Source organism: Dendropsophus ebraccatus, chromosome 13 (assembly GCF_027789765.1).
Source record: "Dendropsophus ebraccatus isolate aDenEbr1 chromosome 13, aDenEbr1.pat, whole genome shotgun sequence".
Taxonomy (NCBI): domain Eukaryota; kingdom Metazoa; phylum Chordata; class Amphibia; order Anura; family Hylidae; genus Dendropsophus; species Dendropsophus ebraccatus.
In genome coordinates this window covers 64340620-64360532 of record NC_091466.1, presented here as the reverse complement: position 1 = coordinate 64360532, position 19913 = coordinate 64340620, and the positions used below count along the sequence as shown (strand labels likewise).

At 42.5% G+C, this 19913-nt stretch overlaps 1 protein-coding gene across 2 annotated transcripts in view; it reads left to right on the top strand.

The window, feature by feature from the left end:
* Positions 1-19913, top strand: part of CLMN (calmin) — a 69489-nt gene that overhangs the window by 44375 nt on the left and 5201 nt on the right. For both annotated transcript variants that reach the window (XM_069950559.1, XM_069950558.1), the window contains exons 2-8: positions 286-347; positions 9483-9578; positions 10020-10103; positions 11393-11485; positions 13495-13685; positions 15292-15485; positions 16072-16154. In XM_069950559.1, coding sequence (XP_069806660.1) covers positions 286-347; positions 9483-9578; positions 10020-10103; positions 11393-11485; positions 13495-13685; positions 15292-15485; positions 16072-16154 — 803 coding nt within the window. The remainder of the gene's footprint in view (positions 1-285; positions 348-9482; positions 9579-10019; positions 10104-11392; positions 11486-13494; positions 13686-15291; positions 15486-16071; positions 16155-19913) is intronic.

The following is a 19913-nucleotide window of genomic DNA, read 5'->3' as shown; positions in this document are numbered from 1 at the left end:
GTGGATTAGCTACACTGCACCATGAGCTGTATCAATGCATGGCAACTAAGAGCACCATTCAGGAGTCTGGGAAAGCTGGGTGGCAACCAGTATTGGCCAGTATCATTTTAGCTACCACAGAGGCTTTCCTAAAGTCCGGGGATCACACTGAATTACCTGTACTGAAACATGGGATGTATCACTGCATTGCTTCTCACCATTCAAAAGCCTGGGAAAGCTGGGTGACGACCCTTGTGTGACCCATATGAAATTAATATCCAATATGTCTTTGTGTTTTATTACTAGTTGAACGGGAAAATGTGCAGAAGAGAACGTTCACCCGATGGATAAACCTGCACCTAGAAAAGGTAAGAAATAGGAGGAGCCCTGGTACTTAAAGGGGCCCAAACACCAAAGTTCGTGAGGCCTCTGTTAAAGGGATTGTCTAAGATTAAAGAAAAAAAACCATGGTTCCGTTCTTTTAAAAACAGCGCCACCCCTGTTCTCAGGTTGTGTGTGGTATTACAGCTTAGATGCATTCACGTCAATGGAACTGAGCTGCAATACCACCTATAACCTGAAGACAAGAGTGGCGCTGTTTCTGGAGGAAATCAGCTTCTCTGATCTTCAATTTTTTTTTCATTGGGGCCCTGGGGCTTCTAGTAATACCAACTGGTTCAGTATCTGTATAAAGTATGCCTGGCTGCTTTGCATTCTGATAAATGTAGCGTTACACAAGCCGATTATCGTGCAATAAATCGTTAAATCGTAGATATTTAAGCGATTATTTGCTGGTGTAAATGCGTCCACGATAAATGGAATCCAGTTTTGGAGTATAAGGTGATAACTTGTGTCCACTAGGGGCGCTGTTTCATTATATGAATAGGCGAAGACAGCATCTCTCCAGCATACAGAAATCTCCCAGCATGCATTACATTACAGAACAGATTCTAAAGGCCCTATTGCATAAAACGATTATCGGCCGTGCTCGGTCGATAATCGTCTCGTGTGATAGAAGAAAACGATCAGCCGACATGAACAGTGTCAGCTGATCGTTGCCTGTCGTTGTCTTTCAACATGTTAAAAGACAAACCACTAGGATAGTAACAATCTATCTTCTATGCTATCTGCTATCTTCTATGGGCTTCCCGGACGATCTAACGATCACTCGGGCAGCCCCCAGCTCTTACCCGCACGTTGACGACGCATGCAATAGCGGTGACAGCGAGCGGGGAACGAGAAGCAAGCGAGCTCTGACACCGCTTTTTTGCTCCTCTACATCTAAATATGTGAATTTAACCCTTTAAGGACATGGCCCATTTTCGTTTTTACGTTTTCGGTTTTTCCTCCTTGTGTTTAAAAGGTCATAGCACTTGCATTTTTCCACCTAGAAACCCACATGACCCCTTATTTCTTGCGTCACTAATTGTACTTTGCAATTACAGGCTGAATTTTTGCATAAAGTACACTGCGAAACCAGAAAAAAATTCAAAGTGTGGTGAAATTGAAAAAAAAAAACGCATTTCTTTTATTTGGGGGAAATGTGTTTTTACGCCATTCGCCCTGGGGTAAAACTGACTTGTTATGCATGTTCCTCAAGTCGTTACGATTAAAACGATATATAACATGTATAACTTATATTGTATCTGATGGCCTGTAAAAAATTCAAACCGTTGTTAACCAATATACATTCCTTAAAATCGCTCCATTCCCAGGCTTATAGCGCTTTTATCCTTTGGTCTATGGGGCTGTGCGAGGTGTCATTTTTTGCGCCATGATGTGATCTTTCTATCGGTACCTTGATTGCGCATATACGACTTTTTGATCGCTTTTTATTACATTTTTTCTGGATTTGATGCGACCAAAAATGCGCAATTTTGCACTTTGGGATTTTTTTGCGCTGACGCCGTTTACCGTACGAGATCAGGAATGTGATTAATTAATAGTTTGGGCGATTACGCACGCGGCGATACCAAACATGTTTATTTATTTATTTATTTGTTTACTTTTATTTAAAACCTGGGAAAAGGGGGGTGATTCAGACTTTTATTAGGGGAGGGGGATTTTTACTATTAACAACACGTTTTTTTTTTTTTTTTACACATATACTAGAAGCCCCCCTGGGGGACTTCTAGTATATACACTTGGATCTCTCATTGAGATCTCTGCAGCATAGATATGCTGCAGAGATCCATGAGATCGGCACTCGTTTGCTTTCGGCTGCTGCAGCCGGAAACAAACGAGTGCCGAGCCGAGGACGGCGCCATCTTGGACGCGTCCCCGGCCGGCATCAGTAACGGAGATCGCTCCTCCGGGACAAGGTCCCGGAGGAGCGATCTCCCCCACTAGACACCAGGGAAACGTTGCCTCCGGTAATCGGAGGCAGCTGTCAACTTTGACAGCTGCCTCCGATTAGCTAATTAGCGGGCACGGCGATCGGACCGTGCCCGCTAATAGCGGCGGTCCCGGGCTACACGCGGCACCCGGGATCGCGGCACTTCAAAGCGGGGCCGCCGCGCGGCCCCGCTTTGAAGTGCTAATGAGGACATAGGACGTACCGGTACGTCCTATGTCCTTAAGAGGTTAAAGTGTCACTGTCATTTAAATTTTTTTTTGCAGAAATCAATAGTACAGGCGATTTTAAGAAACTTTGTAATTGGGTTTATTAGCCGAAAAATGCATTTTTATCATGAAAAAGCAGTTTGAAGCTCTTACCCCTGTCTTCATCATTTTCTATGGAGAGGGGAGGGGTGTGGGGAGATGAAGCACCAAAACAGAACAACAAAGAGTTAATTTACAGCTACATCACCGGGCTATCTCCTCTGAAGTCAGCACTGACCTCTCTGACCTCTGAATATCGGCTTTCATACTGCTCCCATTGTGTAATCCTTTGTTCTCTGCTCTCTGCTGGCGACTAATCTCCCCCCTCCCCTCTCTATACGTTACACTGGGCCGACTGATGTAAACTAGTTGAGATTTCCTCATAATGAGCAGTGAATGAGAGAGAGGAGGGGGGATTGGGACCTGGGGAAAGTCTTTTTGAATGCAGATAATGGCATATTGGCCTAATAAACCCAATTACAAAGTTTCTTAAAATCGCCTGGACTATTGATTTCTGCAAAAACAAAAATGACAGTGACACTTTAAGCAGAATTTCAGTGCAGCTTTGGATGTAACTAGATTGTATGTCATGATGATTTTGTCCACTAGGGGAGCTGTTTCCTATTATTATTATTATTATTATTAATAATAATAATTATAATAATGATATCATCATCATCATTATCACTATTATTATTAATATTATTATTATAATTTTATTACTACTATTATTATTAATTATTAATATTATTATAGCTATTATTATTATTATTATTATTATTTTGTTTATGGAATGACCTCACTGTTCTATTCCACAATGGCCGCTGATGGCATAAGTGTATAAATCCTCCCCTGCAGGAGATGCCCTTTAAGAGCTCCCCCTTTCCGGGGCTTCCCCCGCCTCCTGTTGCTCGGTGCTTTGAGGCCTTACGGTGAGCGGGTCTGTGTGTCGCTGACGGCTGTCAGGGGTTTTATGAAGTATTTGGCTTCTGTAAAAGCCATTAGTGAATGGCTGATCATTAGATCATGCAGACGCCGGGGCTCTGCTCCTTCTCCCGGACCAGGCCCGCGGGCTCGCAGGAACATTGCAGGCACAAGACTTGTTTTGTTTGGATACGTTAAAAAAAAAATCGAAAACGTTTTTTTCCCTTTTGCGCTGCCTGGTCGCCCCCCTCACCTCTGCTACCCTTCAGCTGTCAAGTGAAATCATTTATTGGATCTTCCACACTGGGGAGCGGCCGCAGCCAAAAACTCCTTTGCTTCTCTTGGCCGCGGTGATGAAATGGAACATAAAGGAGCATTGAGCATCCGTTCAGGATTCCGGCAGGAGGGCGCGGTAATGGCTGAAGGGGTTAATAATGCTGCAGGATCAAAACGATGCAGCTGGAGGTGCGCGGGGTCCAGGAGCTCCTGTGCTCTCCAGACACCAATGTGCACTTGTTAAAAGGGGTACTCTAGAGGAATGGACTGGTGTCAGAAAGTTATACAGATTTGTAATTTACTTCTATTTAAAAATCTCCAGTCCTCCAGTACTTATCAGCTGCTGTATGTCCTGCAGGAAGTGGTGTATTCTTTCCAAGCTGACACAGTGCTCTCTGCTGCCACCTCTGTCCAGGTCAGGAACTGTATAGAGCAGGAACAAATCCTCATAGAAAACCTCTCCTGCTCTGGACAGTTCCTGACCTGGACAGAGGTGGCAGCAGAGAGCACCGTGTCAGACTGAGCCTGAGAAAGATGGAGGACAATCCATTGCTGTAATAATAGCCATATTGTTGGGCACCCAGCTTTCCCAGACTCCTGAAGAGCTCCTCTGTCTAGTTCAGTACTAGCTGTAATAGCCGCCCTATTGTTGGACACCCAGCTTTCCCAGACTCCTGAAAAGCTCTTCTGTCTAGTTATGTACTGGTTGTAATTTACGCCATATTGTTGGACACCCAGCTTTCCCAGACCCATGAATAGCCTTTCTGTCTAGTTATGTACTGACTGTAATAGTTGCCATATTGTTGGACACCTAACTTTCCCAGAATCCTGAAAAGCTCCTCTGTCTAGTTATGTACTGTCTGTAATGGCCGCCATGTTGTTGGACACCCAGCTTTCCCAGAAATGACTGTGAAGCCCTGACACATTTTCCAGCGTCTGCGGAGTCTCACGTTCACTAATAGAACCCCCCCCCCCCCCCCCGGTCCCCCCCCCGGCCTCCTGGGCTCTGTCATCTGCAGGGTCTCATTTACCTCCTGTTTACCTGAGTGTCACAGGACATTATCGGAGGCCACTCTCGGCCCCGGCGGACAGTGATTGATCACGTTAAGAGTTGCAGTATTTAGCGTGATAAACCGAGCGTGTCAGCGGCGGCGGCTGCGGCCTGGGATATGTGAGAGCGATGGAGTCATATGTTCTAAGTGTTTACATCGCAGGCGCGCAGGTAGATCCCGTAATAGAAGGAAAACATTCGTAGGTGCGGAATAATCCGCCATTGTTCAGTGATGGACGAGCACAGGAGCCGATTAACCCCTCCACTTCAAGAAGCTGTGCAGTCCTATGTAAATATCGCTCCATCACTGGCAAGTTTCGGATTTCAAGCATTCACCGTTTTCATGATCTCTATTTAAAGGGGTTGTCCAGCGAAACTCTTTTTCTTTCAAATCAACTGGTGTTAGAAAGTTATATAGATTTGTAATTTACTTCTATTAAAAAATTTCAAGTCTTCCCATACTTATCAGCTGCTGTGTGTCCTGCAGGAAATGTTGGTTTACTTTCAGTCTGACACAGTGCTCTCTGCTGACATCTCTGGCCGGGACAGGAACTTTGTCACGGTTTTCTATGAATCCCCATAGAAAACCTCTCCTGCTCTGGACAGTTCCTGTCTCGGACAGAGATGTCAGCAAAGAGCACTGTGTGAGACTGAAAATAAAACAACATTTCCTGCACAACATACAGCAGCTGATAAGTATGGGAAGACTTGAGATTTTTTTTAATAGAAGTAAATCACAAATCTATAGAACTTTCTGACATTAGTTGATTTGAAAGAATTTTTTTTTTCCGCTGGACAACCCCTTTAATGTCGGTAAATGGGGACGTTGCTGTGTCTGTCCAGAGCTGAGGGTTTGTTACACTTGTATCACCTCTCTCTATAGCCCGATGCCTTGGATACATTGTAACCACTCATAGAACTGAGGTTGTTTAGTTTGCAGAGAATTTTGTAGACCGGATGCAATTGTAACAAACCTGCAGCTCTAAGGGTCACACAGCATATGTTTTCTTCAGGGGAAATACGATGCAAGATGTGTGTCAGAAATACGAGGCGTGCCTTCAGATTCTGGGCGTGCTTTCACTACCTTTCACCATGGATTAGCACATTCGTTCCCTTACCCGCATATCCTGGATGGAATATAAGCTAAACCCAAGAAACACAAATCATAGATCATACAGTGAAATAGAACAGGAAGCAGACAGCGCCGTACATGGTCTAGTGGCTATTTTGGGCTACTGCAGCTCAGCTTATTCACCTCAGTGGACGCTGCAGTACCCTCATATGGCCACTACACAAAGTATGGAAGTACAGAGCTGTCTCCTTCTGTTTCACTATGTATGCTGGCACTGTAGCTCTGGTGAACAGTTGATCGTCAGCTGTCAGCCACCAATATGATATTGATCAATACATTGGTGCTGCAGCCAGTTGGGGCCTTAAAGGGGTATTCCTCTCAAACATAACTTTTGATATGTTGCTGCCCATGATGAGACTAACAATTCCTTCCATACTTGTTATTATCTATTCAGTCTCCTTCCATCAGTTCTGAGCTGCTGCTTTCTGCTTAAGACACAAAAATCTGTGTGTGAGCTTTTCTCTCCACCTCCCCGTCCTTTTCCCTCCCTCCCTCTCTTCTGAGACGGCTAATGTAAACAGATCTCTGGCTTACTGTATCTGCAACTTTGTAGCTTCTTTGTAATGCTGGGAGGGTTATTCTGAGGTCAAGTTACTCCTTCTGGTGGTACAAAGTTGCAGATAAGGACTTCTTTACAGAAGGGAGGGGTAAGGAGGGGGAGATGGAGAAAAAAGCTCACACACAGATTTATGTGTATTCAGCAGAAAGCAGCAGCTCAGAACTGGAGGAAGGAGACTGAATAGATAATAAGTATAGAATGAATTGTCAGTTCTGATTCTCTAGAACAGTGTTTTACAACCAGCAGCTCCCCACCTGTTGCAAAACTACAACTCCCAGCATGCCTTTGGCTGTCAGGGCATGTTGGGAGTTGTAGTTTTGCAGTAGCTAGGGAGTTGCAGGTATGGTATATATGGCTCTATATACCAGAATCATATGTAGTAAAATCATTAAAGGGGCAGCACACAAATAACAAACATCCCTTCCTCAAGGAGCTTAAAGGGCTACTCTGTTTTTATGTCAAATCAACTGGCGTAGGAAAGTTACACAGATTTGTAACATCTTCTATTTAAAATCTTTAGTCTTTCAGTACTTATCAGCTGCTGTATGTCCTGCAGGAAGTAGTGTATTCTCTCCAGTATGACACTGTGCTCTCTGCTGCCACCTCTGTCCATGTCAGGAACTGTCCAGAGCAGCAGCAAATCCCCATAGAAAACCTCTCCTGCTCTGGACAGTTCCTGACATGGACAGAGGTGGCAGCAGAGAGCACTGTGTCAGACTGGAAAGAATACACCACTTCCTGCAGGATATACAGCAGCTGATAAGTATTGAATGGCTGGAGATTTTGAAATAGAAGTAAATTACAAATCTATATAACTTTCTAAAACCAGCTGATTTGAAAAAAAAAAGTTTGCCAGCGTACCCCTTTAAGGGCGCAAAAAAAAAAAAAATCAAGATGAGGGTCAAAGGTCAGCAATCTGCTTTCTGGGCCTTTGTGTCCTCCTTTCTGTAAATTCCCCGGCACGACCAGGCCCGGGGCTGTTATTTCTAATACTCGGTGATACAGATCTAGATGCCAGAAGAGACCGTGATTTATTCCAACAACATTAAAGGGAATCCGGCGTCTGAGGAGGAAGCAGCTGATTAAGATGGAAAGTCAATAGTGAGGCTCCTGGGTGACTTCTGCCGAAGGTTTTATCAGCATCTTAAAGAAATTCCCAAGGAAGAGGAAAGCACTTGATAGTTCTGAGGCAGAAGGGTTAAGGACGACTTGAGATTCCAATGATGCAAGATGTGATATGTGAAAGGGCCAGGGGGTAAACACCTAGGGGCCCCAAGGCTGCATCGGGGTCCCTCAGGGGCTCATATAATAAGCAAAGCTTAAAGGGGAATTGCTGTCAAATCAACTGGGGTTAGAAAGTTTAAATTATTTGTATTTAAAGAGTCACTGTCGTGAATTTTTTTTTTTTTTGTTGCAGAAATCAATAGTCCAGGCGATTTTAAGAAACTTTATAATTGGGTTTATTAGCCGAAAAATGCAATTTTATCATGAAAAAGCAGTTTGAAGCTCTCCCCCCTGTCTTCATTTTTCTCCTATGGAGAGAGCTAAATAAAAGACCAAAACAGGACAATAAAGAGTTAATCTACAAATCTCTCACCCTTTATCTCCTCTGACAGTCACCACTGACCTCTCTGACCTCTGATTACAGCTGTCACCCACCTCCCTGCCTGTAATCCTCTGTTATCTGCTTTCTGCTGTTGGCTTACTCCCTCCTCCCCCCTTCGCCCTCCCTAGAACAGACAGGGTTGTGTCTGATGCAACAAGTCACAATTTCCTGATTTTTTGCAGTGGATGGAAAAGAGGAAGGAGGGGAGGGGACCTGGGAAAAGGCTTTTTAAATGCAGATAATGGCATATTTAGCTAATAAACCCAATTACAAAGTTTCTGAAAATCGCCTGGACTATTGATTTCTGCAAAAAAAAAAAAAAAAAAAATACGACAGTGACTCTTTAAAAAATCTCTAATCTTCCAGTACTTTTCATCTGCTGTATGCCCTGAAAGAAGTGGTGTAGTCTTTCCAGTCTGACACAGTGCTCTCTGCTGAGATTTGTAATTTACTTCTACTAAAAAATCTCGAGTCTTCCAGTACTTTTCAGCTGCTGTATGTCCTGCAGGAGGTGGTGTATTCTCCCCAGTCTGACACAGCGCTCTCTGCTGCCACCTCTGTCCATGTCAGGAACTGTCCAGAGCAGGAAGGTTTTCTATGGGGATTTGCTACTGCTTTGGACTAGACAGAAGGGCTACTCAGGGGTCTGGGAAAGCTGGGTGTCCAATAATATGGCAGCTATTACAGCCAGTACTTAACTAGACAGAGGAGCTTTTCAGGAGTCTGGGAAAGCTGGGTGCCCACCAACATGGCGGCTATTATAGCCAGTACTTAACTAGACAGAGGAGCTTTTCAGGAGCCTGGGAAAGCTGGGTGTTCAACAATATGGCGGCTATTACAGCAAGTACTTAACTAGACAGAGGAGCTTTTCAGGAGTCTGGGAAAGCTGGGTGCCCAGCAACATGGCGGCTATTATAGCCAGTACTTAACTAGACAGGGCAGCTTTTCAGGAGTCTGGGAAAGCTGGGTGTCCAACAATATGGCGGCTATTACAGCCAGTACTTTACTAGACAGAGGAGCTTTTCAGGAGTATGGGAAAGCTGGGTGTCCAACAATATGGCTATTTCAGCAAGGGATTGTCCTCCATCTTTCTCAGGCTCAGTCTGACACAGTGCTCTCTGCTGCCACCTCTCTCCAGGTCAGGAACTGTCCAGAGCAGGAGAGGTTTCTATGGGAATTTGCTGCTACTCTGGACAGTTCCTGACATGGACAGAGGTGGCAGCAGAGAGCACTAGAATACACAACTTCCTGCAGGTCATACAGCAGCTGATAAGTACTGGAAGACTTGAGATTTGAGGAATGGTGACTATGTACCGTATTTTGTACTATAACACTGCTCCCATTGTCCCCACAGTGTAATCCTCCGCTGGAGGTAAAAGATTTGTTTGTTGATATTCAAGATGGAAGAATCCTGATGGCCCTACTGGAGGTGCTGACCGGGCAAAGTCTGGTGAGTGACCCCTGATCCTGGGGTTAAAGGTCGCTCCTGTCTATTTATTGCTGTGACACCAAACTGTAGACTTTGTGTATCAATGCTTTATCACAGGGGTAGGGAACCCTGGCTCTCCAGCTGTTGCAAAACTACAACTCCCATCATGCCTGGACAGCCAAAGCTAAAGCTACTACTGTCCAGGCATGATGGGAGTTGTAGTTTTACAACAGCTGCTGGAGAGACAAGATTACCTGTCCCTTCTTTATCATATCAAGAGCTCTGCATGATGTCAGTGAATGGGAATGTTCATAGCCTGAATTCCAAGGCGGAACACCCAGATCCTGGTCAAGTTTTTCTGGAACAGCTGGAGATTTGTGACAATGTATCATCTTCATCTAGGATTGTCTGATGTGCTGGATATAAGATCCATAGATCTCATTCTCCATGTTATCTTCACAGCTCCATGAGTACAAGTCATCAGCTCACCGCATCTTCCGCCTGAACAACATCGCCAAAGCACTGAAGTTCCTGGAAGACAGTAATGTGAGTAACAGGCCTGGAAGAATGGGAGAATTTGTCTCTAAAATTGCAGAATTGTGAGTGCAGCTCTGCAGTATAATACAGGATGTAACTCAGGATCAGTACAGGATAAGTAATGTACTGTATGTACACAGTGACCCCACCAGCAGAATAGTGAGTGCAGCTCTGGGGTATAATATAGGATGTTACTCAGGATCAATAATGTAATGTATGTACACAGTGAACCCACCAGCAGAATAGTGAGTGCAGCTCTGGAGTATAATACAGGATGTAACTCAGGATCAGTACAGGATAAGTAATGTACTGTATGTACACAGTGACCCCACCAGCAGAATAGTGAGTGCAGCTCTGGAGCATAATACAGGATGTAACTCAGGATCAGTACAGGATAAGTAATGTATGTACACAGTGACCCCACCAGCAGAATAGTGAGTGCAGCTCTGGAGCATAATACAGAATGTAACTCAGGATCAGTACAGGATAAGTAATGTATGTACACAGTGACCCCACCAGCAGAATAGTGAGTGCAGCTCTGGAGCATAATACAGGATGTAACTCAGGATCAGTACAGGATAAGTAATGTATGTACACAGTGACCCCACCAGCAGAATAGTGAGTGCAGCTCTGGGGTATAATACAGGATGTTACTCAGGATCAATAATGTAATGTATGTACACAGTGAGCTCACCAGAAGAATATTGAGTGCAGCTCTGGGGTATAATACAGGATGTAACTCAGATCAGTACAGGATAAGTAATGTATGTACACAGTGACCCCATCAGCAGAATAGTGAGTGCAGCTCTGGGGTATAATACAGGATGTAACTCAGGATCAGTACAGGATAAGTAATGTAATGTATGTACACAGTGACCTCACCAGCAGAATAGTGAGTGCAGCTCTGGGGTATAAGACAGGATGAATGATACACCTGTTATGTTAGTATACTAGAGCACTATATTAGTGATGGGAGCCCTTGGTTTGCTGTGTAATATCCCCCCTGGATTGCTCCATGACGTGCTCTGTGAGTCCCCTCTCTGAGCGTCTCTGACTTTTCAATCACTAATCGGATTTATGAGGTTTAGCGACCTTCTTGATTCAGAATAAATTTTTTAAGCCAGAGCCGGGGATGTGGACGCATTCCAGATTACGGAAACATATTGAGGCGGCTCTGGGCTTTCGGGGTTGTGTTTTGACTGTGTGCGCCTTATAGAGGCTTATTGTGCGGATACGTCGGTGCGGTGACATCATCCGCTCCGTGAAGGTTCTCCTATAACTTGCTGTGTTTCCTGTAGGTGAAGCTGGTCAGCATCGATGCCGCTGAGATCGCGGATGGAAACCCCTCGCTGGTTCTCGGCCTCATCTGGAATATTATCCTGTTTTTACAGGTAGAGCTGCGGCTTCACTTTCCTTTATACTTTATACCTTTCATGTTCCGGCCTATAAGTGAGAAAAGGAGCCTCTCGTTTTCTGTAAATAAAGCTTAAAGGGGAACTCCGGCAAAAGAAAAAAAAAATCTTTCAAATCATCTGGTGTCACAAAATTATACAGATTTGTAATTTACTTCTATGTAAAAAATCTTCAGTCTTCCAGTACTTATCAGCTGCTGCCTGAAGTGGTGTATTCTTCTCAGTCTGACACACTGCTCTCTGCTGCCACCTCTGTCCATGTCAGGAACTGTGCAGAACACTAGCAAATCCCCATAGAAAATCTTGTCTGCTCTGGACAGTTCCTGATATGGACAGAGGTGGCAGCAGAGAGCACTGTGTTAGACTAGAAAGAATACAACACTCCCTGCAGGACATACAGCAGCTGATAAGTACTGGAAGACTGGAAAAAATTTTTTTTAAGTAAATTACAAATCTATATAACTTTTTGACACAAATTTGAAAGAAAACATTATTTGCCGGTGTTCTCCTTTATTCCAAAATGAGAATATTGGTGCCACACCTATCCACAGGTTGTGTGTGATATTGCAGCTAAGACTCATTTACTTCAGAGGAGCAGAGTTCTAGACAAAACCCATGTACAAGGGGTAATGGCGGGGAGGATGGCGCTGTTTCTGGAAAAATAAAGTAATTTTTTCTATCCCTTTAAATGAATATAACAGGAACAACTGTGTTAGGGTCCAGTGCAGGACCTAAGGGGGTGGGGCATGACAATGGGATCCGGAAAGCAAAGGGGGAGATATGGAGGTCATACTGAGGAGCAGTGTGTCATGATGCATAATGCAAAATGCATAATGCGGATTTCAGATAACTTACTACTCACATAGATATCTATATCTGGGTAGCAAAATAAAAGGGGTTGTTCAATAAAAAAAAAATCCTTTCAAATTACAGGTGCCAGAAAGTGACAGAGATTTGTAATTTACTTCTATTAAAAAAATCTTTAGTCTTCCGGTACTTATCAGCTGCTGTATGTCCTGCAGGAAGTGGTATATTCTCTCCAGTCTGACACACTGCTCTCTGCTGCCATCTCTGTCCATGTCAGGAACTGTCCAGAGCAGTAGCAAATCCCCATAGAAAACCTCTCCTTCTCTCCAGACAGGAAAGAATACAGCACTTCCTGCAGGACATACAGCAGTTTGACAAGTACCGAAAGACTTGAGATTTTTTAATAGAAGTAAATTACAAATTTTGGCCACTTTATGGCACCTGTTGATTTGAAAGAAAAAAAAAATTGGTGGACAACCCCTTTAAGGAGGATGTTGTTGAAAACCAAAGGGGACATATTCAACATGATTTTCATAGCTACAGCGCCACCTATCTGTAACTTTTTGTACCTTTTCTTTTTATTTAATAAATATTGAACGCATCATGTGAAGCCCTCTAAGTTAGAGAATTTGAGATATAAATACTATATATATATATATATATATATATATATATATGTAAATGTATATGTAATAAGTGAAGGTTAAGACCTAAAATGCGTCGGCACTGGATGTTTTTGGTTTGGTATTTTAGTTGAAGGGGGATTTAGTGAATCCTAAGACCTAATAGAAGCAGTGAGTACCAACTCTTTCCCACATAATCTGGGATCCCCACCGCAGCAGGGCCCATCTGTCAGCATTTTTCCCCTTCACTTTTTTCAGTGACATTGACCACAGCAGGCGTAATCCTGGCCTATGTCACTACCAGCCCCCATGTTATGGCTGTAGCCACTGAATCCCCTCTGAATTACCTATTGGGGTATACATGCCACATTCAGTACTATTACACCCACCTGCACTTGGTGAGCTGGGGCACATTTGCAGTTGTTGCCCCATGGTGGGTGATGCAATTACCATCCTGCCCTCTATTGCCCCTGTCTATAGTGCGTGTTACATTGTATGGTTTCCTTGTCACATTCAAGAAGTAACAATCACCTCCTTTGTTTTGTATTTTTTTTGCAGATTAAAGAACTCACAGGGAATCTGAATAGGATGTCGTCGTCTTCCAGCCTGTCCTCACTGCCCAGTGGGACCGAGTCTGACACGTCTCATCCCAGCACGCCGAGCACCGAGAAGAGCATGTCCGTTTCAATTAGGGATCAACGCAGAGCGATCAAAGCGCTACTCAACTGGGTTCAGCAAAGGACGCGAAAGTAAGAACTGAGCACTGACTGTGAGATCATCACATAACTATGCACAGTCCAGGATCTCCAGCTCACCAGGATCCATGTCAAGTGATTAGAGAGTGTGCAAAGACATGATGTTACCGGAGGCCACCTGATCCAACTGTACCATACATGTTATATCTGATTACTTAGGAAACAGTATTATAGTAGTGATATAGGGAGCAGTATTATAGTAGTGATATTCTTGTATATAGGAGCAGTATTATAGTAGTTATATTCTTGTATATAGGAGGAGTATTATAGTAGTTATATTCTTGTATATAGGGGCAGTATTATAGTAGTTATATTCTTGTATATAGGAGCAGTATTATAGTAGTTATATTCTTGTATATAGGAGCAGTATTATAGTAGTTATATTCTTGTATATAGGAGCAGTATTATAGTAGTTATATTCTTGTATATAGGAGCAGTATTATAGTAGTTATATTCTTGTATATAGGAGCAGTATTATAGTAGTTATAATCTTGTATATAGGAGCAGTATTATAGTAGTTACATTCTTGTATATAGGGGCTGTATTATAGTAGTTATATTCTTGTATATAGGAGCAGTATTATAGTAGTTATATTCCTGTATATAGGAGCAGTATTATAGTAGTTATATTCTTGTATATAGGGAGTAGTATTATAGTAGTTATATTCTTGTATATAGGAGCAGTATTATAGTAGTTATATTCTTGTATATAGGAGCAGTATTATAGTAGTTATATTCTTGTATATAGGAGCAGTATTATAGTAGTGATATTCTTGTATATAGGAGCAGTATTATAGTAGTTATATTCTTGTATATAGGAGCAGTATTATAGTAGTTATATTCCTGTATATAGGAGCAGTATTATAGTAGTTATATTCTTGTATATAGGAGCAGTATTATAGTAGTTATAGTCTTGTATATAGGAGCAGTATTATAGTAGTTATATTCCTGTATATAGGAGCAGTATTATAGTAGTTATATTCCTGTATACAGGGGCAGTATTATATTAGTTATATTCTTATATGTAGGGAGCAGTATTATATTAGTTATAATCTTGTATATAGGAGCAGTATTATAGTAGTTACATTCTTGTATAGAGGGGCTGTATTATGGTAGTTTTAGTCTCTTTTCTTGTTTATATATAGCAGGATTTAATATTATTGCAGCATTGAGTTGCGGACGGAGTTACTCTTTAATCATCTTAATGATATCCTGGAGTGAGATGAATGAATATTACCTATGTAGTAATTAGTGACTTCACAGTCGCTGGTGTCCCAGGTTATAATATACGCTTTATAATGGTTAGCTCCGCTTTGCTGAAGTGACTGTTCGGCTTCCAGCCTGGAATGCAAATGAGACTTAAACAAAGGGCCGAGCTGGTAATATTCACTTAGAACCTTGTTCATTAAACCTTCATGGTACTTAGAGTCAGTAGAACATAGCGATCAGAGCGTGCTGGAGATTAGCGCTGCCGGCGGGTGGCCCCACAATATCTCAGTGTTGCAGGATCTTGTTTTAATTATTTCACAAATCTTCTGCTATGACTGTGATGTTAAGTCATCAGTAAATCTATGTGACTCCCTCCCCTTCTCCTCTCTAAGGTACGGGGTTGCGGTGCAGGACTTTGCCGGTAGCTGGAGAAGCGGACTTGCATTCCTCGCCGTTATTAAAGCCATAGACTCCAGCCTGGTGGACATGAAGAAAGCACTGGAAAGATCACCTAGGGAGAATCTGGAAGACGCCTTTACCATTGCCAAAAATAACCTCAATATACCGCGCCTTCTGGAACCCGAAGGTAAACTGTGGTGCAAAGTATATGAATAGTGCATTTCTGTATCTCCTATAGAGTGAAAAGTGTCAATGTCTGCAAAAACATATATCCTGTGCATGGTGGACCCCCATGTACCTGTATGACACACTGTAACCTCCTCTAAATGGTTACTGTTTCAAACAGCTTCCCTCCATGTAATAGTCCATGTGTTTCCTAATATATTTATATATCACATCATTTACTTAAATTGGCCTCTAGGTGTCTCACTTCCCTTAAATCTGCTGTCCATTGTCTGTTTTTAGGCGAAGTCTGTCTCTAGTAACAGGCAGACCAAGACAGAACACAGGAGGTAGGTCAAGGCTGTGTAGCAGGGAGCCTGGACTGTGTACCTGCACTCTGTGATTCTGTCTGCCTCCTATAGATCCATGTTGTACCCTAGAGTTACATTCAGGTTGCCCTCTCATCTCTGACCAACCTTAAAGCTTTGAACAACTGTTCCTTTGTTTTATTTTTTTAAATTTGCCCCCTCATGCCTATAGCCAGATATGATGACATGGATAGTGACGCCTATGTGACCCATCTCTCACCCTCATATTTGGTCTCATTGTAGATGTGATGGTGGACTCTCCTGACGCACACTCCATAATGACCTACGTCACCCAGTTCCTTGAACACTTTCCAGAACTTGATCCGGTGAGTTTCTTTTTCGTTTTTCACTTTTTGGAAAAGTTACAAAAGCTATTGTGTGTGTTCACATACAGCAGATTTTTTTGTTGTTGTTGCTGAGATTTCAATGCATTTGTATGTCTGCAATGGCAATCTATAAGAATAGTAGAGTTGCAGAAATGTTATCTAACCCAACTGCAATAAGCATAGTCCCCAATGGCCATAATACCCAAATCCAACCTGATGTCAACAACAGCTGCTCATGTCGCCAGGAACGGTTTTAATAATCAGTTGATCCTGTCTTTGGTTATTATAAGGGATGTCTCATCAAGACAACATCTGGTAGGGCCTATAGCCGTCACATATGTCCTCTAAAAGCCACAGTTGAGAGTGCCAGCATGTAATACCACATTCATCCTGTAGGGGAAATTTATTGTTCGGGTCAGCTTATTTTGGCTACTTTCAGGATAATTTCATTAGGTGTATTGGAGTCTATGAGGTTTCTAGGTCTGAGTCTATGGGGAGGAGCTTTAAAGTGACACTGTCGCCCCCTTTTTGCATTCTGACTCCTCTACACAGGTGTAATGGGTAAATTTAGCAGCTTTCATACCTTATTTTAAATCATACTTCATGGTGTTTGTTCAAGTAAAAAGTGATCTTTTATTATCTGCAGATTGTGCTGAGTGGGTGGGGCTTCACGGGTACTGCACCACTTAGCCACGCCCACTGTGCCACCTTAGGCCCTGCCCCTTCGTGACATCATTGGCACATAGGCCTAGAGGGGGTGGGGCCTAGACCTTTAGGCCAGCCTGTTCTAATGGTTGGCAAGGGGGTGGGGCCTATGTTCCAATGACTTCACGGAGGGCGGGGCCTGTGGTGGCGCTGTGGGCGGGGCTAAATGGCACAGTTGCAGTGAAGCCCCTGCACAATCTGCAGATGATAAAAGATCACTTTTTACTTGAACAAGCACCATGATGTATGATGTAAAGTAAGGTATAGTGATGAACGAATAGTGAAATATTCGAATATTCGATCCCATTAAAGTCTATGGGGACAAGTATTCGATTATTGAAAAACATCTATTTGACCACATGGAGGTAAAAACCGGAAGCTGGGGGATTTGAACGCTTATCGACTATTTATTGAATATTCGGCGAACTATTCGATAATATTCGATAGATCGAATACCTTACTATTCGATCGAATAGCTATTCGATCAAACAGTATTCGCTCATCACTAGTAAGGTATGAAAACTGCAAAATTTACCCATTACATCTATGAAGAGAAGTCTGAATGTAAAAAGGGGGGGACAGTGTCACTTTAAATCCACAAGCCAAAACAGTGATTTCAAAAATGTGTCAAATTAATTACTGATTGAGTAACAATAAGATATATTCATTGCATTTGATTTTGGCATAAAGGAAAAAATATAAGCTAAAAAAAGTGGGGTAAAATTATAAAGAGATTGATTTGAAATTATCGTCAAGTTCTTCAAAAAATGTATTTATTTTATTTTTCTGGGCACCTTGCTGAAGATAGTAGCCTTTAATCTAACAATTAGAAGAAGGGTGGGGGGTGGAGGCTTAACCCTCTCTCTGCTAACCTTACACTACGGTAAGGATAAGGGTTAGGCTTAATTCCGCTATCTGTTTAATACCATCTGTGATTGCATTAGAATTGCAATCTGTGTCCGTTTTTTTTTTTTTGTGTGTGGATTCTTTAAAATTGTACAATGCAAATTATAATCCAGTTAACATCACAATGGTGATATCACATCCGTTTGTTTTTCACGTATTTGCGATTGCATCCGTGAAAAACATGAATCCCATAGACTTTTTTGGGGAACCCGTGCCTTGATCACACTCCTCACTAGGATGTGTCCTATTTTTTCACACAACTGATTGCGGATCCGTGAGAACTCGGAATGTGTGAATAGCTCAATAGAAATCAGGTGGGGCATAAATCTGCCCGTGACTGCAGATCCACAATCACTGGCAACTTTGCAGGACATGTGAATAAGGCCTTGGGGTAGGGTAAGCGTTAGGGCCCTATTCCACCGGACGATTATCGTCCGCATAATCATTAACGATTAACGATCTCAAACGACCGCTATTGCGAAAGACCTGAAAACATTCACTCATTTCCATGGAACGATAATCGTTACTTATGATCGTAATTGCGAAGGTTTTTCTTCGCTATTTCTTCGCTATTGCGTTCGTATCTACTGCGAACGACCGAACGATGTCTTATTCAATGCGAACGTTTTGCGATTATCGTTTAGATTAGAACGATTTAACGATAATCTGAACGATAATCGTCCGGTGGAATAGGGCCCTTACATTAGGGTTAGGGTAGGCAAGGGTAAATATAAGGGTTAGGGTAGGGATAGAGTAAGATTAGTGTTAAGATTTGGCTAGGGTCAGTAGTATGGTAAGTATAAGGGTAGGATGGGGATGGAGTTAGATTCGTGTTAGGGTTGGGATAGGCTAATAATAGGGCATAGAGTAGGGTAATAGTTTTGTGTTCGGGTTTGGCTAGGGTCAGGATAAGGGTTAGGGTAGGGATGGAGTTAGATTAGTGTTAAATTTGGGATTGGCCAGGGTAATAAAAAGGATTAGATTAGGGTAAGAGTTTAGAGGTAGGGTTTGGCTAGGGTCATGATAAGGGTTAGGAGTGGTGTTAGATAAGTATTAGGGTTGGGATAAGCTAGGGTAATGATGAGGGTTAGAGTAGGGTAAGAGTTTAGTGTTAGGGTTTGGCTAGGGTCATGATAAGGGTTAGGAGTGGTGTTAGATAAGTGTTGGGGTTGGGATAAGCTAGGGTAATGATGAGGGTTAGAGTAGGGTAAGAGTTTAGTGTTAGGGTTTGGCTAGGGGCAGGATAAAAATAATGATAAGGGTTAGGCAAGGTAATAGTTATATTAATGTTAGGGTTGGGATAAGCTAGGGTAATGATAAGGGTTATGGTACTTTTACACGGGACGATTGATCGTTCGTTTTTGCACGATAACGGTCAAATTCGAACGATAATCGTACGTGTAAACGCAGAGAACGATCAAACGACGAGTAAAACGTTCATTTTGATCTTTCAACATGTTCACAAATCATCGTAGATCGTTCGCAAAAAATTCGCAGATTGTTCAGTGTAAACATTCTTTCAACGATTTCCCCTATGTGTGAGAGGCTTAAACGATCGCATAGCCAATTTTCCGTACGATGTATCGTTCCGTCTAAACGCTGATCGTTATAAAAAAACCATCGTTTATTCAAAATCGTTAATCGTGCGAATTATCGCACCGTGTAAAAGTGCCATTAGGGCCCTATTCCACCGGACGATTATCGTTTGCATAATCGTTAACGATTAACGATCGAAAGACCTGAAAACGTTCAGTCATTTCCATGGAACAATAATCGTTACTTATGATCGTAATTGCGATCGTTTTTTCTTCACTATTTATTCGCTAATGCGTTCGTATTCAATGCGAACGATTTGCGAACGTTTTGCGAACGAGCAACGATAAAAATAGGTCCAGGTCTTATAAAGCGATCAACAATTTCTCGTTCCGTCGTTAATCGTTAACTGCATTTCAACTGAACGATTATTGTTTAGATTCGAACGATTTAACGATAATCTGAACAGTAATCATCCGGTGGAATAGGGCCCTTCAGAGTAGGGTAAGAGTTTAGTGGTAGGGTTTGGCTAGGGGCAGGATAAAAGTAATGATAAGGGTTAGGCAAGGTAATAGTTATATTAATGTTAGGGTTGGGATAAGCTAGGGTAATGAT